The sequence below is a fragment of the Ceratotherium simum genome, chromosome 16, assembly GCF_057802395.1.
Source record: "Ceratotherium simum simum isolate JZ-2026a chromosome 16, ASM5780239v1, whole genome shotgun sequence".
NCBI classification, from domain to species: Eukaryota; Metazoa; Chordata; class Mammalia; order Perissodactyla; family Rhinocerotidae; genus Ceratotherium; species Ceratotherium simum.
The window spans coordinates 29140600-29154512 of NC_141915.1; the positions used below are offsets into that span (position 1 = coordinate 29140600).

The 13913-nt window shown below is 45.5% G+C and overlaps 1 protein-coding gene across 7 annotated transcripts in view; it reads left to right on the top strand.

The window, feature by feature from the left end:
• TEX14 (testis expressed 14, intercellular bridge forming factor) overlaps nucleotides 1–13913 on the top strand; it is a 128860-nt gene that overhangs the window by 64793 nt on the left and 50154 nt on the right. For all 7 annotated transcript variants that reach the window (XR_015554696.1, XR_015554697.1, XR_015554698.1 and 4 more), the window contains exons 3-9: nucleotides 279–393; nucleotides 3807–3972; nucleotides 4968–5104; nucleotides 6899–6980; nucleotides 7879–8009; nucleotides 9371–9484; nucleotides 10548–10671. Coding sequence is in view for 4 of the 7 variants with exons in the window: in XM_087440918.1 (XP_087297044.1) it covers nucleotides 279–393; nucleotides 3807–3972; nucleotides 4968–5104; nucleotides 6899–6980; nucleotides 7879–8009; nucleotides 9371–9484; nucleotides 10548–10671 (869 nt within the window). In the remaining 3 variants the exon portion in view is untranslated. The remainder of the gene's footprint in view (nucleotides 1–278; nucleotides 394–3806; nucleotides 3973–4967; nucleotides 5105–6898; nucleotides 6981–7878; nucleotides 8010–9370; nucleotides 9485–10547; nucleotides 10672–13913) is intronic.

Genomic DNA, 13913 nt, shown 5'->3' on the forward strand with positions numbered 1-13913 from the left:
CTGGGGCTTTGGAGAGAAAAAGGGGAAAGAAGGAGGATTGGCAATAGATGTTAGCTCAGGGCCGGTCTTCCTCAGCAAAAAAAAAAAGAGGAGGATTGGCATGGATGTTAGCTTGGGGCTGATCTTCCTCACAAAAAAAAGAAAAAAGGTTTACATTAGTAATACATGAAAGTACTGTATGAAGGAATTTTAGTTTTTTTCCCCGTAATATGAGTTTTCCTAGTTTTATCTCAAGAAATTTCCTTATATTTGCATTCATCCTGGCATTTGCCTTTCAGGAATTTATGTTGATGCAGTTAACTCCCTGGGCCAGACAGCGCTTTTTGTTGCGGCATTATTAGGCCTTACAAAATTGGTTGATGTTCTGGTGGATTATGGATCAGATCCAAATCAGTAAGTACAATAACATCACTATGGTAGAAAATTAGTATGCTCTTAAGATGAGTTGGGGCATTTGGAAACTATTTTGACAAGATATTAAAAGCACCTTTACTAATATTTATATCAATGAAATACAGTCATATACATATGTTGAAACATACTTTTGACTGGTAGTACAAAGTTTTCTAAGCAATTTTACTAGGCCCTGTGAAATAAGTGAAATTTATTATTCATTAATTAATTAGTCATTAACAGCATGGTTTGCATATTTCCACCCCGGGTTATAATTTGTATGATTTGCTTAAGCAGTTTAATATACCCACAAACAAGTTCTTCACCAATTAATGTGCTTGGCATCACCTTGTCAGGATGACTTTTGCCTGGGTTCTGTAGTTGTGGTTTAAAAGAATTGGGGGGCTGGCCCCGTGGCTTAGCAGTTGGGTGCGCGCGCTCCGTTGCTGGCGGCCTGGGTTCGGATCCCGGGCATGCACCGACGCACCGCTTCTCCGGCCATGCTGAGGCCGCGTCCCACTTACAGCAACTAGAAGGATGTGGAGCTATGACATACAACTATCTAGTGGGGCTTTGGGGGAAAATAAATAAATAAATAAATAAAATTATAAAAAGAATCTGGGTTTATTAGTTGGTCCAAATTTTAATATGAAACAGTAACACAAGATAATGAATCAGCTACATCCTTCTCTTTGTGTAGTAATTTTTTTTTCCCCCAGGGCCCTCCCAAGCACTAGCTCACTAGATCTTTGCAACCACCTTCTCAACAGAGAGGGGACATTTTTACACTTTCCATCTGACAGAACCAGAAACGGGTTTTGAGTGCTTACATGATTCCAGCTGGCAGCTGATTTGCACAGGAATGCTAGAATGTGAACAATCATAGAAGTCATAAAATAGCTTTCCCATCTTACATTAGGAGGCTATGTTTAATGAACTTAAAAAAAAAACAACAACCTGTCAGAAGGTTGTGTCTTTTGTTGTTTTTTGTTTTGTTTTGTTATAAGATTGCTTGCTTAGTGGGAGACAACTTGGAAGCTTGGAAGAGTATAAAGAAAAAAGAAAAACAACAATCAATGTGAAAATTCTGTAACTCAGAGATAACACAGTGAACATTTTTCTGTGTTTCCACCCAGAATTTTTCTAGACTCACATTTCATCTACTGTCTCTGCTGTTAACGTTTAATTTCAAAACTCAGAAATAAAGGGCTAGTTCACCTGATGTTTGCAGATAACAGCTTTGTAGGGAGGCTATGTTGGGACCCCCTGCAGTTCCTCAGCAAAAATGGGACATTTTCTAGTCATCTGCATTTACATCTGTTTTGTGGAGGTTTAGCGCTGAGTTCTTTAAATATGAAATCATTCAGACTTAGTATTCCAGATTAGGGAACTGATACCTAGAAAGTTTGTGACTGGCCCATAATGGTGCATTGTGTTAATGATAGAGCTGAGACCAGGAGCCTAGCCCCGCTGAAGAACTCAGAACATTCCTTTTTAGAAGACCCCATGATGCCAGGGAGAGGTGAGAAAGGACAGTATCAAGGGAAGGAAGGCAAACTCCATGCCTTTGTATTTTGTGATAGGAATGTTTTCATGTGACTTTAAAAATATCTTCCATCCAGGTGAAGGGAAATTTCTAGGAGGAAGTTGTATTCCTAAGTGCTCAATGGAAATGCTGCGATGGCCTGGGCTTATTGAGATCACAGAGTCAGATGCCTGTGGGACCAAGTGGGCTCAGTAGGTACAGACTCTGTCTAAGGAGGGTTGGGCATCTGTTGCTGCTGGGCAGGAAAGGGAGCTAAAGAGACCAGAGCTTTCCAGATTTTCAAGACGCTGGAAATTCCAATTTTCAATGTGAAATCTCCCAAGTGTTAAATATTTTCCATTATTTTAAATTATTTTTTGAAACACTATGTGGACCAAATAAAACATGCCTCTGGGTTGCCGTATCAGTCTGCAGGCCTCCCCCGTTTTCAACCTCTAGGATAAATTTTGATACCACCTGGACTTGGATTCCCGTATAAGTTTAGTTGGGTGTAAAAAACATTATTCCTTTCTTTCTTAGCATTCATGAGAAATGAGAAATAATGTCTTCTCTCTCCCTACCCAGGTTTCTTACTGTTTATGGGTAGAATGAGTAGAAGACTATAAAACATTATAAAAATTTGTTTTTCCACGAGGAGGATATTATGATTTCCACAGTGCAGCGTGCTGGACTGCTCGTCAGACCCAGCAATAGGATAGAGCTCAGGATGAGATAGCCCAGTGGTTCCCAGATGCCTGGGTGCAGGCCAGCCTTGTTGGCATCACTGGGGGAACCTGTAAGAAGTACACATTCCTGGGCCCCATGCTTGCAGCTTCTGCTTCAGTCTGGTGTGTAGTCTGAGAATCTGTATTTTTGACCAATATCCCAATGGCTCATTAACTAAATTATGGTACATCCATACACTGAAGTACTGTGCAGCTGTTAGAAAGAATTGAGGTGGCTTGTATGTTCTCATATGGAAATTTCTCCGAGGTATATTGTTAAATGAAAAAATTTAGATGCAAAACAGTTTTTATAGCATATTCTTATTCCTACTTATATATGCATAGAAAATTTCTGGAAAGATATAAAAGGTTATAACAGTAGTTGCCTCTGGTCAAGAGAACTGGGAGTCTGGAGTTGAGAAACTTTTCTTCTCCTCCTCTTCCTCCTCCTTTTTCATTTTATTTCTTTTCCTCCTTCCCTTTACTCTTCCTCCTTCTCCCGTTTGTGTTTCTTTTTCCATTAGAGAGTAGGTTCTCCAGGTGATTCTGATGTGCAGCCAGGTTGGGAAACCACGGCTGCATATCACATATCACTGTATCCCGGACACAGTGAAGGCCCTCCCTTCTCGCCTCAGATAGTTTATAGGGTTTGATTAAATTTTTCTGAGTTGTAGATCCTTGACCAGATTACTGATGCCAAGGTTTTGTGGGCCTCTACCATAGGGTTTGGGAGACAGAGACATTCTCACATGAGAGAGATGGTCTCTGGTTAGACTGAGCTTCACCAGCCTGACCCCAGGACACTATAGACATGAGGAAATTGTTTCAGGGCAGCCAGCGTCAGGGGGCAGTGGGGGAAAGAACACTGGATTTGGAACCAGACCCATACCTGGGTGTGAATCCCAGCTTTGCCTTTTTGTTTCCTCATCTATAAATTGGTAAATGATACCGCCTTGAAGGTGGAGGTAAGGATGGAAAAAGGGTATGTGTGTAAACCTCCTTTTGGCACAGACCAGGGGCCTGACAAATGGTATTATAATCCTCATCACCAAAGGTCGCCTTTGTAGAAAGGGAGCCCTATGTTACCCAATGCATCCCACCTCTCTGTTCCGTGGAAGGGAGGAGTGCTGCCATGGCCACTAATTGTACCACCCCTCCTCCAGCCGCTGCTTTGATGGGAGTACCCCTGTCCACGCAGCGGCATTTTCCGGCAACCAGTGGATCCTCAGCAAACTGCTGGATGCAGGAGGTGACCTTCGACTCCATGATGAGAAGGGTCGAAACCCGAAGACCTGGGCCCTGGCAGCAGGGAAGGAGAGTAGCACCATGGTAAGGGTGGGCCCGCTCTGCAGCCGCACCCAAGGCAGAGCATTGGGCTGGGAGTCTGGAGCCCAGCGGGCAGGGACTGGTCCTGGGGACAGCACAGGGCTTGCGGTGGCTTTGGCACTGGTAACACAAGCCTGAGTTTAAGCTAGTTAACCAGCTGTAAAATCTTGAGCAAGTCTAGTGAACCATTCTAGTTGTCCATTCAGTGGAGAAGGGAGAACAATTATAATTTTGTCTCACCCTTAGCTAGCACTCACCATGCATCAGACAATCTGAATTAAGTTACAGTCATGCGCTGCATAACAATATTTCAGTCAATGATGGACCACATATGCAACAGTGGTCCCATAAGATTAGTACCATATAGCCTAGATGTGTAGTAGGCCACACCATCTAGGTTTGTGTAAGTACACTCTGATGTTTGCACAATGACGAAATAGCCTAATGACGCATTTCTTAGAATGTATCCTTGTCGTTATGTGATGCATGACTATAGTTAAATATTAACTCATTTAATCTTCACACCAATCTTTTCAGGTAGCTTCTATGATTGTCCTCATTTTACAGATGGGGAAACAGGCCCAATGACATTAAGTAACTTGCCTGAGGCCTCTAATGAGGATGAAATAACCTAACAGATGTAAAGCACAAAGAGCATGCTCAGTGCAGGGCACATAGTGGGAAGGAGTGGTGGGCAGAATCCCCTTCCCACCCTCTGGGCCTCCTGCTCATTAGCTGTTGGGCCTTGGACAAGTAATTTCACTCTTGCCTCAATTTACTCATCTGTCAAAGGAGGGAATTGAAGGAAATTATTGGAAATCCTCTCTCTGAAAATATTGCATACCTTTAGAAAACAACTTGAGCCCTCCCCTTTCCAGAGATTTCCCTGTCAGGGGCTCTCAGCTCCTCAGCCCATTCACCAGACCATTCCAATTCCGTTGAAGGCCAGGGTGGCCACTAGCCGTGCCAACACTGCCCATCCGTACCCTGTGTTGCAGATGGTGGAGTTCATGCAGCGCTGTACCTCGCACATGCAGGCCATCATCCAGGGCTTCTCCCATGACCTCCTGAAGAAGATTGACTCCCCTCAGCGGCTCATCTGTGGCCTGCCTCGTTTTGGGGGCCTCATGCAGGGGTGAGTGCTGCCCCAAGCAGAGTGGGACATTCTGCATCACCCCACCCTTCCTCCTGAGATCCCTGCAGGGATCCTGCCTGCAACCTCCGTCTCCTCCACGTTGGTCCCCTCCAGCATCTCACGCACCCAGAGGGGTGAGCTTGAAGGAGAGGATGCGGTCACTGAAAAAGGATGGCTTTTTCAGACCTTAGGCTGTCTCCCCCACTCCAGGTACATCTGGGGGAAGTGAGTTCTGGGCTCCAGTAGGAACCACCCTATGGGTAGCAGAGAAGGAACTTTTCAGGTCTGGGGAGTCCAGCAGAAAACCCTTTCCCAGCAAGGCGATTGGCTGGTTTTTTTGGCTGGTTTTTTTGTCATCTCCTGAACCATAGAAAGCATGTTCCTTTATTACTAAGGTTGCAAAAGCCCACAAACCTTTAATTTATGGTTTCTTGGGCTGTTTAAAGCTGGTATAAGAGCCTCGCTGCTAGCTGGGTAGACAGCTCCCCTCACCCCGTCACAGCTGCAGGAGGTGGGCCTCAGGCTTCTCTCCACGCTCAGCGACCGAGTTATTTTAAATTCTTGGGGCTTTATTGACTTAGGGTTTGTGTGCGGAGAATCCTTTCCATTTTGGTTTTCTCTGACGGCATCTCTTTCTGTAATCAGGGTGGCTAGACTCATCACACTCTCACAGGCTTCTCCTTCTTGTCCTTCCATGCACCTTGAGTCCTGGTTTTCCTCTGATGCTGCTGGCTTCTCAGGCGAGATGAATTAATGATTCCCTTGAGGACTAGTTATTCCTAACTGCTCTCTCTGCTGCCACTCTTGCTGGTCTTGGTTCTTTACTCAGCATCTAGAATGACCTTCTAAAAATGGAAATCGAATTGTGCGGCTCTCTGCTAGAAATCCTTTAGGGCCTTCTCCTTGGCTATGAGGATGAACTTTCAAATCCCTCATCTGGCCTTGGAGGCCCTGCTTGGTTTAGCTTCTCCCATCTCTCCCACCTCCTCTCCTGCCAGTGTTTGGATCTTGGCAGACCGAGTTCCTACTAACGGGGCCCAAACCTAGTTCCTGCTACAGCTCTGTGACCCCAGGCCAACAGATTTCCCTTTTTTGGCTCCCTTTTTCCCATCTGTAAAATGAGAAAGTTGGACAAGATATGCTTTATGATTCTTTCCAACTTTGACCATCAGTAATTATCTATCGCTGCATAATGAATCACCCCCAAACTTAGAATAAACATTTGTATCTCACACAATTTCTGTGTGTCAGGAATTGGAGAATGGCTTAGCTGGGTGGTTCTGGCTCAGGGTTTCTCATGAAGTTGCAGTCAAGATGTCAGCTGAGGCTGCAGTCATCTGAAGGCTTGACTGGGGCTGAAGGATCCAGTTCTGAGATGACTTACTCACGTAGCTGGCAAATTGGTGCTGGGTGTTAGGCCTCCCTGTTGGGCTGCTGGAGTGTCCTCACAACATGGCAGCTGGCCTGCCCCAGAGCAAGTGATCCAAGAGAGATCCGGCCAGAAGCCCTGTGGATCCAGCCTTGGAAATCACACCGCTCCGTCATTTCTACAGTCCTATTGGGTTAACAGGTCAGCCCTCTCTGACCTTTGAGGGGCTACACAGGCCTAACACCAGGTGGTGGGAATCACTGGGGCCCTCTCAGAGGCTGGCAATTATATCATCTGTAGTTCCATGATAGTCAGGTAGTAGAGACAAAATCAACTACATGTTCTGAAAACTTGGCTCAGCATTGTTCCTATGGATGTGGGTGGTTAATCCTTACTTTTTTTTTACCTCTTTTAAATATTTCTAGAAACGCTAATGGCTCTCCTAACCGACTGCTTAAAGCTGGAGTCGTTTCTGCCCAAAATATCTACAGCTTTGGCTTTGGGAAGGTAAGAGGTTGCCACTGACAGCGGTGTTTGCAGGACTAACTGGAGAATCAGCTGGCCCAGCTCTGGCCCCATCTCCCATGACTTTGTCCAGCTCCTCCTTCCTCTTCTCTCCTAAGTGTTTTTTCCTCGTTTACCCCTTTTGCAGGACAAGTACCTCTTAGTTTTCCTGTCCTGGCTGGAAAATGGTGAAAACCCTGGAGAGTTCTCTTGAATGACCTTGGGCTAGATTCAGGGAGTTTAGAAAATCATCCTTTAATTCCCAGTAAAGGTCCCACATATGTTCTCCTGGATGTTCTCCTTGAAAGAGGCAGAGAACTGTGCTGACTCCGGGGGTCTTGCTTGTGATTGACCTTGCCCTCCCACAGGTTTATGAGCATTGTTGGAATGCCTTTAAGACTCAAGATTTTAAACTGAGAAATGTTCTAAGGCAAAATAGTATCTTTTGGTACTTGGTTCTGCTCATCAAAGAAAGAGACAGTTGGGAAACATTGCTGGGTGGCTGGGTGATGCTTGCCAACAGCTCAGGCCCCACCCCTGAGTCTCTTGGTTGGGCTGAGGCAGCCTAGGGTGGGGTGAGGGTGGGAGGAGAAGGAGTGTCGGCTTTGGCTGCACACAGGCCTGGGCCCTGAGCCCCAGCCTGGTACTTCAGGCAGGCGTCTGACCTCTCTTCATGAGCCTCAGTTTCCTCACTAGGAAAAGGGAAAGAATATTACAAGCTTGCAGCGTGTCTAGGAATATAAAAGATAATATAAATTAAAGCATAATCTCCAGTGCATAGGAGTATTCAGCAAATTGGAAAATAGCTGCTATCATTATTTTTAGCTGGCTGATAAGATTCTGGAGGTATTTTACTTTTCCTCTTTTCTCCCCACAATTTGAAGCTGTGCTTTGCTTTCAGTTTTATCTCACAGGGGGGACGCAGCTGGCCTATCTAGGATCTCTTCCAGTCATTGGAGAAAAGGAAGTGATTCAAGCTGATGACGAGCCCACCTTCTCTTTCTTCAGTGGCCCGTACATGATCATGATCAAGTGAGCAGAAGCTGGCCATGGGAGGTCTGATTTAGTCCCAAGGAAAGAGTGGGCTTTGTGTGACTTCCTTATGTGTGGAGAGTCTCCCCCAAACACAAGGAAACACTGAAGAACATGGACACCAGGGCCAGATATCCTTTGTTGTTGCTGTTCTGTGCATTGTGGGATGTTTAGGAGCGTCCCTGGTCTCCACTCACTAGATGCCAGTAGGAGTCCCGAGTGCCCACCACTCCCCCACAGTTGTGATTGTGACAACCAAAATGTCTACAGTCATTGCCAAATGACTGTTGAGAATGACTGCTCTGAAAGTTTACTAAAGACAGTGTTTTAACCTTGCTGTCTAGAGAGTTAGAGGCAGCATAGTGTGACTGTCTGGCCTCTGATACAGGCCAAAGGGTATTGAGGCCCCTGTAGAAGCCAGAACAGGCATCAGCTGCGGCTCTCACTAGCCAAGTGCAGCAGAGGCGGTAATAACAGGTTTGGCTGTGACCAGAGTCCCTGAGGTGTTCTCAGTCCCCCGAGACCTGCCTCCTGCAAGGTCATGGTTGTTTTCCTGGCCGATGTGTCGTGGCTTCCTTGAACCTGGATGCTTCTTCCTTGCTTAGAAGAAACACCCTTCTAAAAAGGCCTCTGCCAGACTCACAAAGCCCTCTGTCCCCTGCAGATATGCACCTTGTTTTCCTGCCCATGTCACAGATTTCTTGTTGGGTTCCCTCCTCTCTGTCTACTGCCGTGACCTTTGCCCAAGTCATTGCCGTTCCTCACCCACCCAGCCTGGCCTCCTAGCTGGCCTCCCATTCTCGGGACTCTCGCTCCCTACCATTCCCCACACTGCTGATACCATTGTCTTTCTAAAATACAGACCCAGGGGCCCAGCCCTGTGGCTGAGTGCTTAAAGATCTGCACATTCTGCCTCAGTGGCCCAGGTTTGTGGGTTCGGATCCCGGGCGAGGACCTACTCCACTCACCAGCCATGCTGTGGCGGTGTCCCACATACAAAAAAATAGAGGAAGGTTGGCACAGATGTTAGCTCAGGGCTCATCTTCTTCAAGCAAAAAAAACGAGGAGGATTGGCAATGGATGTTAGCTCAGGGCGAATCTTCCTCAGCAAAAATAAAATAAAATACAGACCTGATCTAGTCACTCCCTCCCTTGAATCCTTCAGTGACTTCCTGCCACCTGTACCTAAGTTCCCCAGGGTGCTTTAGGACCTCGGGGTGGGGAGAGGGAGGACACAGTGGTGCCCAGGGGTTTGACAGATTCTGTGTAAATGCCACTTATCTGATCTCTGGCTGGAGAGCTGCTTACTGAAGAAGTGGCTGCTCACCCCCTTCTGCTTGTACTCTGTCCTGCCCTTGTAGCCTGGTGTGGAATGGGAGCAGGGTCACAGTGAAGGAGCTGAATCTCCCCACCCACCCGCACTGCAGCAGGCTGAGGCTGGCTGACTTGTTAATTGCCGAGCAGGAGCACAGCAGGTGAGGAGGTCCAAGGGCATTTCATGTCTAACTCTCTTTACAGACCCAGGTTCAGGGCTATGCAAGACTGTCCCTGGGGTGTAGAGACCAGCTTCCCTCACACTCAGCGTTTTCTGACTATTGGAATCGGTTGATGTTAACTTCCAATGGCTGCCAAAAGAGAGAGAGGAATTAATGAATAACCTGAGGGGTGAGGGTGGTGGTGGTGGAGGGGCTCAATTCTCTTAGCTGATTGACTCCCCAAACCCATGTCTCTGATGGTCCTGCCTCCAGACCCTACTGGCTCTCCTGCAACAGCCCCCAATGCCTGCCCCATATATTGGCCCTGTGCCCATGCAGGACAGCATGTGCTGTCCTGTCTTCATAGAGCATGGCTGTGCATGAGAGCGATGTCTCTGCCATTGAGGATGTGCCCATGGGTCTTAGGTTTCCTGTGGCTCCAGGGTTAGTCCTGCAGCTCTTGCTGGGGCAGGAGTCTGATTCATGGTTTCACACTAGGGCTGCTGAGACCTTAGAATGGACCCAGGTTCCTGAGAAGGCTACCCAACTCCTGTAGGCGGTGTGTCAGAGGCCAGACCCTTCCTTTTGGTCAAACCTTCCTAAAGGGACCGGAGGAGGCTGGAAGGACTCATAGACACAGTGTGGACTTTGACATGAAACTGAGAGGAGTGTGACCTTGGGCAAGTTCCTGACATCTCCCTGACCTTGGTTTCCTCATGTCTAAAATGAGTATAATGATACTTTCTTGCAAGTGGTTGTTAGGATTGAGATAATGTATGTAAAGTGCCTTGCTCAGTAGCTCTTAGTGACATTGTCATTGATGATTCTAAGCCCTCGGGGTCTGATCAGTGGGAGGCCACAGATTCTACCAACAGATAGATCTTATCCCCACCCCACCCCACCCCACCCAATCCTACCTCATCCTGTTTTCTTAGAAAGACATTGTGTGCAAATGATATTTGTTTAGAATGTATTCAAGGGGCCTAGAAGAAAGGAAAGCACCCATTTTTTTCATCATGTCTTCCTTCCTTCTGCCTCATCTGAAGCTGATTTTCTTTTGCAGCAAGCTGCGGCACCCCCACCTGCTGCAGCTGATGGCTGTGTGCCTGTCCCAGGACCTGGAAAAGACCCGCCTCGTGTACGAGCGCATCACCGTCGGCACACTGTTCGGTGTCCTCCATGAACAGGTAAATGGCTGTTTCCGTGGATTTTCCCTTGCTGCTCTCCCCACTTCTCCCTGCCCCAGTGGAGTTCCCATTTGTACACGCATGGAAGATAAATCTCTTAATTCTTTACCTTATGGGGGCTATATAATGCATCATTTAAAGCTGATAAGCACCTGTTTGGAGCTAGTGTGGTTTTATAATTATCAGTCCTGCTTCTTTATCAGACATGTAAGAGCTCAGCAGACCCAGAAAACACACAGACCCATTTCTAGCTAACTAATCGGACAGCCACTGGCCTTGTTTCCCTGTGTTCTCACTTGTGCCCTTCAGGGCCTTTGCTGTAGAGAGAGGTTTGTTTATATGCAAGCCTTTATCAGTCCCCTCTTACTTTTCAGATTTCCTTTTGAGGTATCTTCCCTGGCCCACAGACTCCCTGGGAAATGTGTTTTGGGTTGAGATGTGGCTTTGGAGAGGTTCTGAAGCATTTGTTTTTCTTTCTCTGTGACTTTGTTCTGATGACCCTGGGCAGGAGTGAGAAGAGACCATCCAGGAAGGGCCCTTCCCACAGATGGCTAGCCATCTGTGCTGCCTGAAGACCTCCTATTAGTGTTCTGGTTTTTCTTCCCTCCCCCCACTTCTCTCCTTTGATCAGGGCATTACCTTAAAATGCCATTTCTCTGGGGACAGACCCATCATGACTTTAATCAGCCAGGTATGTTGGTATGGAATTTCTGTCCTTGTAGGATGAACTTTCTAGGTCATCTGACTGGGGTAAGGACTGGATTGGTGCTTTAACTTTCCAGGTTCTCCCAGCAGCACAGGCTTGGATGGGGGCTGCAGAGCAAGGTTCATTGGTGGTTGTGGTGGGCCAACCCTAGATGCACATACCAGGCCTTGAGAACTTTCTCTCTTTTTTTTTTCAGTTATTTTATTGAGGTCATATTGGTTTATAACATTGTGTAATTTCAGGTGTACATTATTATATATCAGTTTCTGTAGAGACTGCATTGTACTCACCATCAATAGTCTAACTTTTATCCATCACCATACATATATGCCCCTTGACCCCTTTTGCCCACTCCTTCACACTCTTCCCCTCTGGTAACTACTAATCTGTTCTCTCTATCCACGTGTTAGTTTATCTTCCACATATGAGTGAAATCATACGGTGTTTGTCTTTCTCTGGCTTATTTCGCTTAACATAATAGTTGCAAGGTCCATCCATGTTGTTGCAGATGCCACAATTTTGTCTTTTTTTTTTTTATGACTGAGTAGTATTCCATTGTGTATATATACCACTTCTTCTTTATCCAGTCATCAGTTGATGGGCACTTGGGTTGCTTCCATGTCTTGGCTATTGTGAATAATGCTGCAATGAAAATAGGGGTGTATAAATCTCTTTGTATTGTTGATTTCATGTTCTTTGGATAAATACACAGTAGTGGAATAGCTGGATCATATGGTATTTCTATTTTTAATTTTTCGAGAAATCTCCATACTGTTTTCCATAGTGGCTGCAACAGTTTGCATTCCCACCAGCAAGGTATGAGGGTTCCCTTTTATCCACATCCTCGCCAACATTTTTTTTTTTTGAAATTTTTTTGTGTGTGTGAGAAAGATCGGCCCTGAGCTAACATCTGCCAATCCTCCTCTTTTTTTTTGCTGAGGAAGACTGGCCCTGGGCTAACATCCATGCCCATCTTCGTCTACTTTATATGGGATGCCGCCACAGCATGGCTTAACAAGCAGTGCGTCAGTGCGTGCCCAGGATCCGAACCTGCGAACCCCGGGCCGCTGCAGCGGAGCCCGCGCACTTAACCCCTTGTGCCACCGGGCCGGCCCCACTCGCCAATATTTTTTATTTTTTGTCTTGGTAGTTATACCCTTTCTGACAGGTGTAAGGTGATATCTTGTTGTATTTTTGATTTGCATTTCCCTAATAATTAGTGATGTTGAACATCTTTTCATGTGCCTGTTGGGCATCTGTATATCTTCTTTGGAAAAATGTCTGTTCATATCCTCTGACTATTTTTTGATTGGGTTGTTTGTTTTTTTATTGTTGAATTGTATGAGTTCTTTGTATATTTTGGAAATTAACCCCTTGTCGAATATATGATTTGCAAATATTTTCTCCCAGTTGGTGGCTTATCTTTTCGTTTTGTTGATGGTTTCCTTTGCTGTGTAGAAGCTTTTTAGTCTGATGTAGTCTCATTTATTTATTTTTTCTTTTGTTTCCTGTGACTAGTAGACGTGGTATTTGAAAAGATGCTGTTAAGACCCACGTTAAAGAGTGTACTGCCTATATTTTCTTCTACGAGTTTTATGGTTACATTCAAATCTTTAATCCATTTTGAGTTAACTTTTGTGAATGGTGAAAGCAGATAGTCTACTTTCATTCTTTTGCATAAGGCTGTCCAGTTTTCCCAACACCGCTTATTGAAGAGACTTTCGTTTCTCCATTGTATGTTCTTGGCTCCTTTGTCGAGGATTAGCTGTCCACAGGTGTGTGGTTTTATTTCTAGGCTTTCAGTTCTGTTCCATTGATCTTTGTGTCTGTTTCTGTGCCAGTACCATGCTGTGTTGATTACTATAGCTTTGTAGAATATTTTGAAGTCAGAGATTGTGATGTCTCCAGTTTTCTTCTTTTTTCTCAGGAGTGCTTTGGCTATTCCAGGTCTTTTGTTGTTCCATATAAATTTTAGGATTCTTTGTTCTATTTCCGTGAAGAACGTCATTGGGATTCTGACTGGGATTGCATTGAATCTGTAGATTGCTTTAGGTAATATGCACATTTTAACTATGTTTATTCTTCCAATCCATGAGCATGGAATATCTTTCCATTTCTCTCTGTCTTCTTAAGTTTCTCTCAATAATGTCTTATAGTTTTCAATGTATAGGTCTTTCACCTCCTTGGTTAAATTTTTTCCTAGGTATTTTTTTTGTTGTTGCGATTGTAAGTGGGATTGTATTCTTTTTTTTTTTTTTTTTATGTGAGGAAGATCAGCCCTGAGCTAACATCCATGCTAATCCTCCTCTTTTTGCTGAGGAAGACTGGCTCTGAGCTAACATCTATTGCCAATCCTCCTCCTTTTTTTTTTTCCCCCAAAGCCCCAGTAGATAGTTGTAGGACATAGTTGCACATCCTTCTAGTTGCTGTATGTGGGATGCGGCTTCAGCATGGCCGGAGAAGCGGTGCGTCGGTGCGTGCCTGGGATCCGAACCCGGGCCACCAGTAGAGGAGCGCGCACACTTAACCGCTAAGC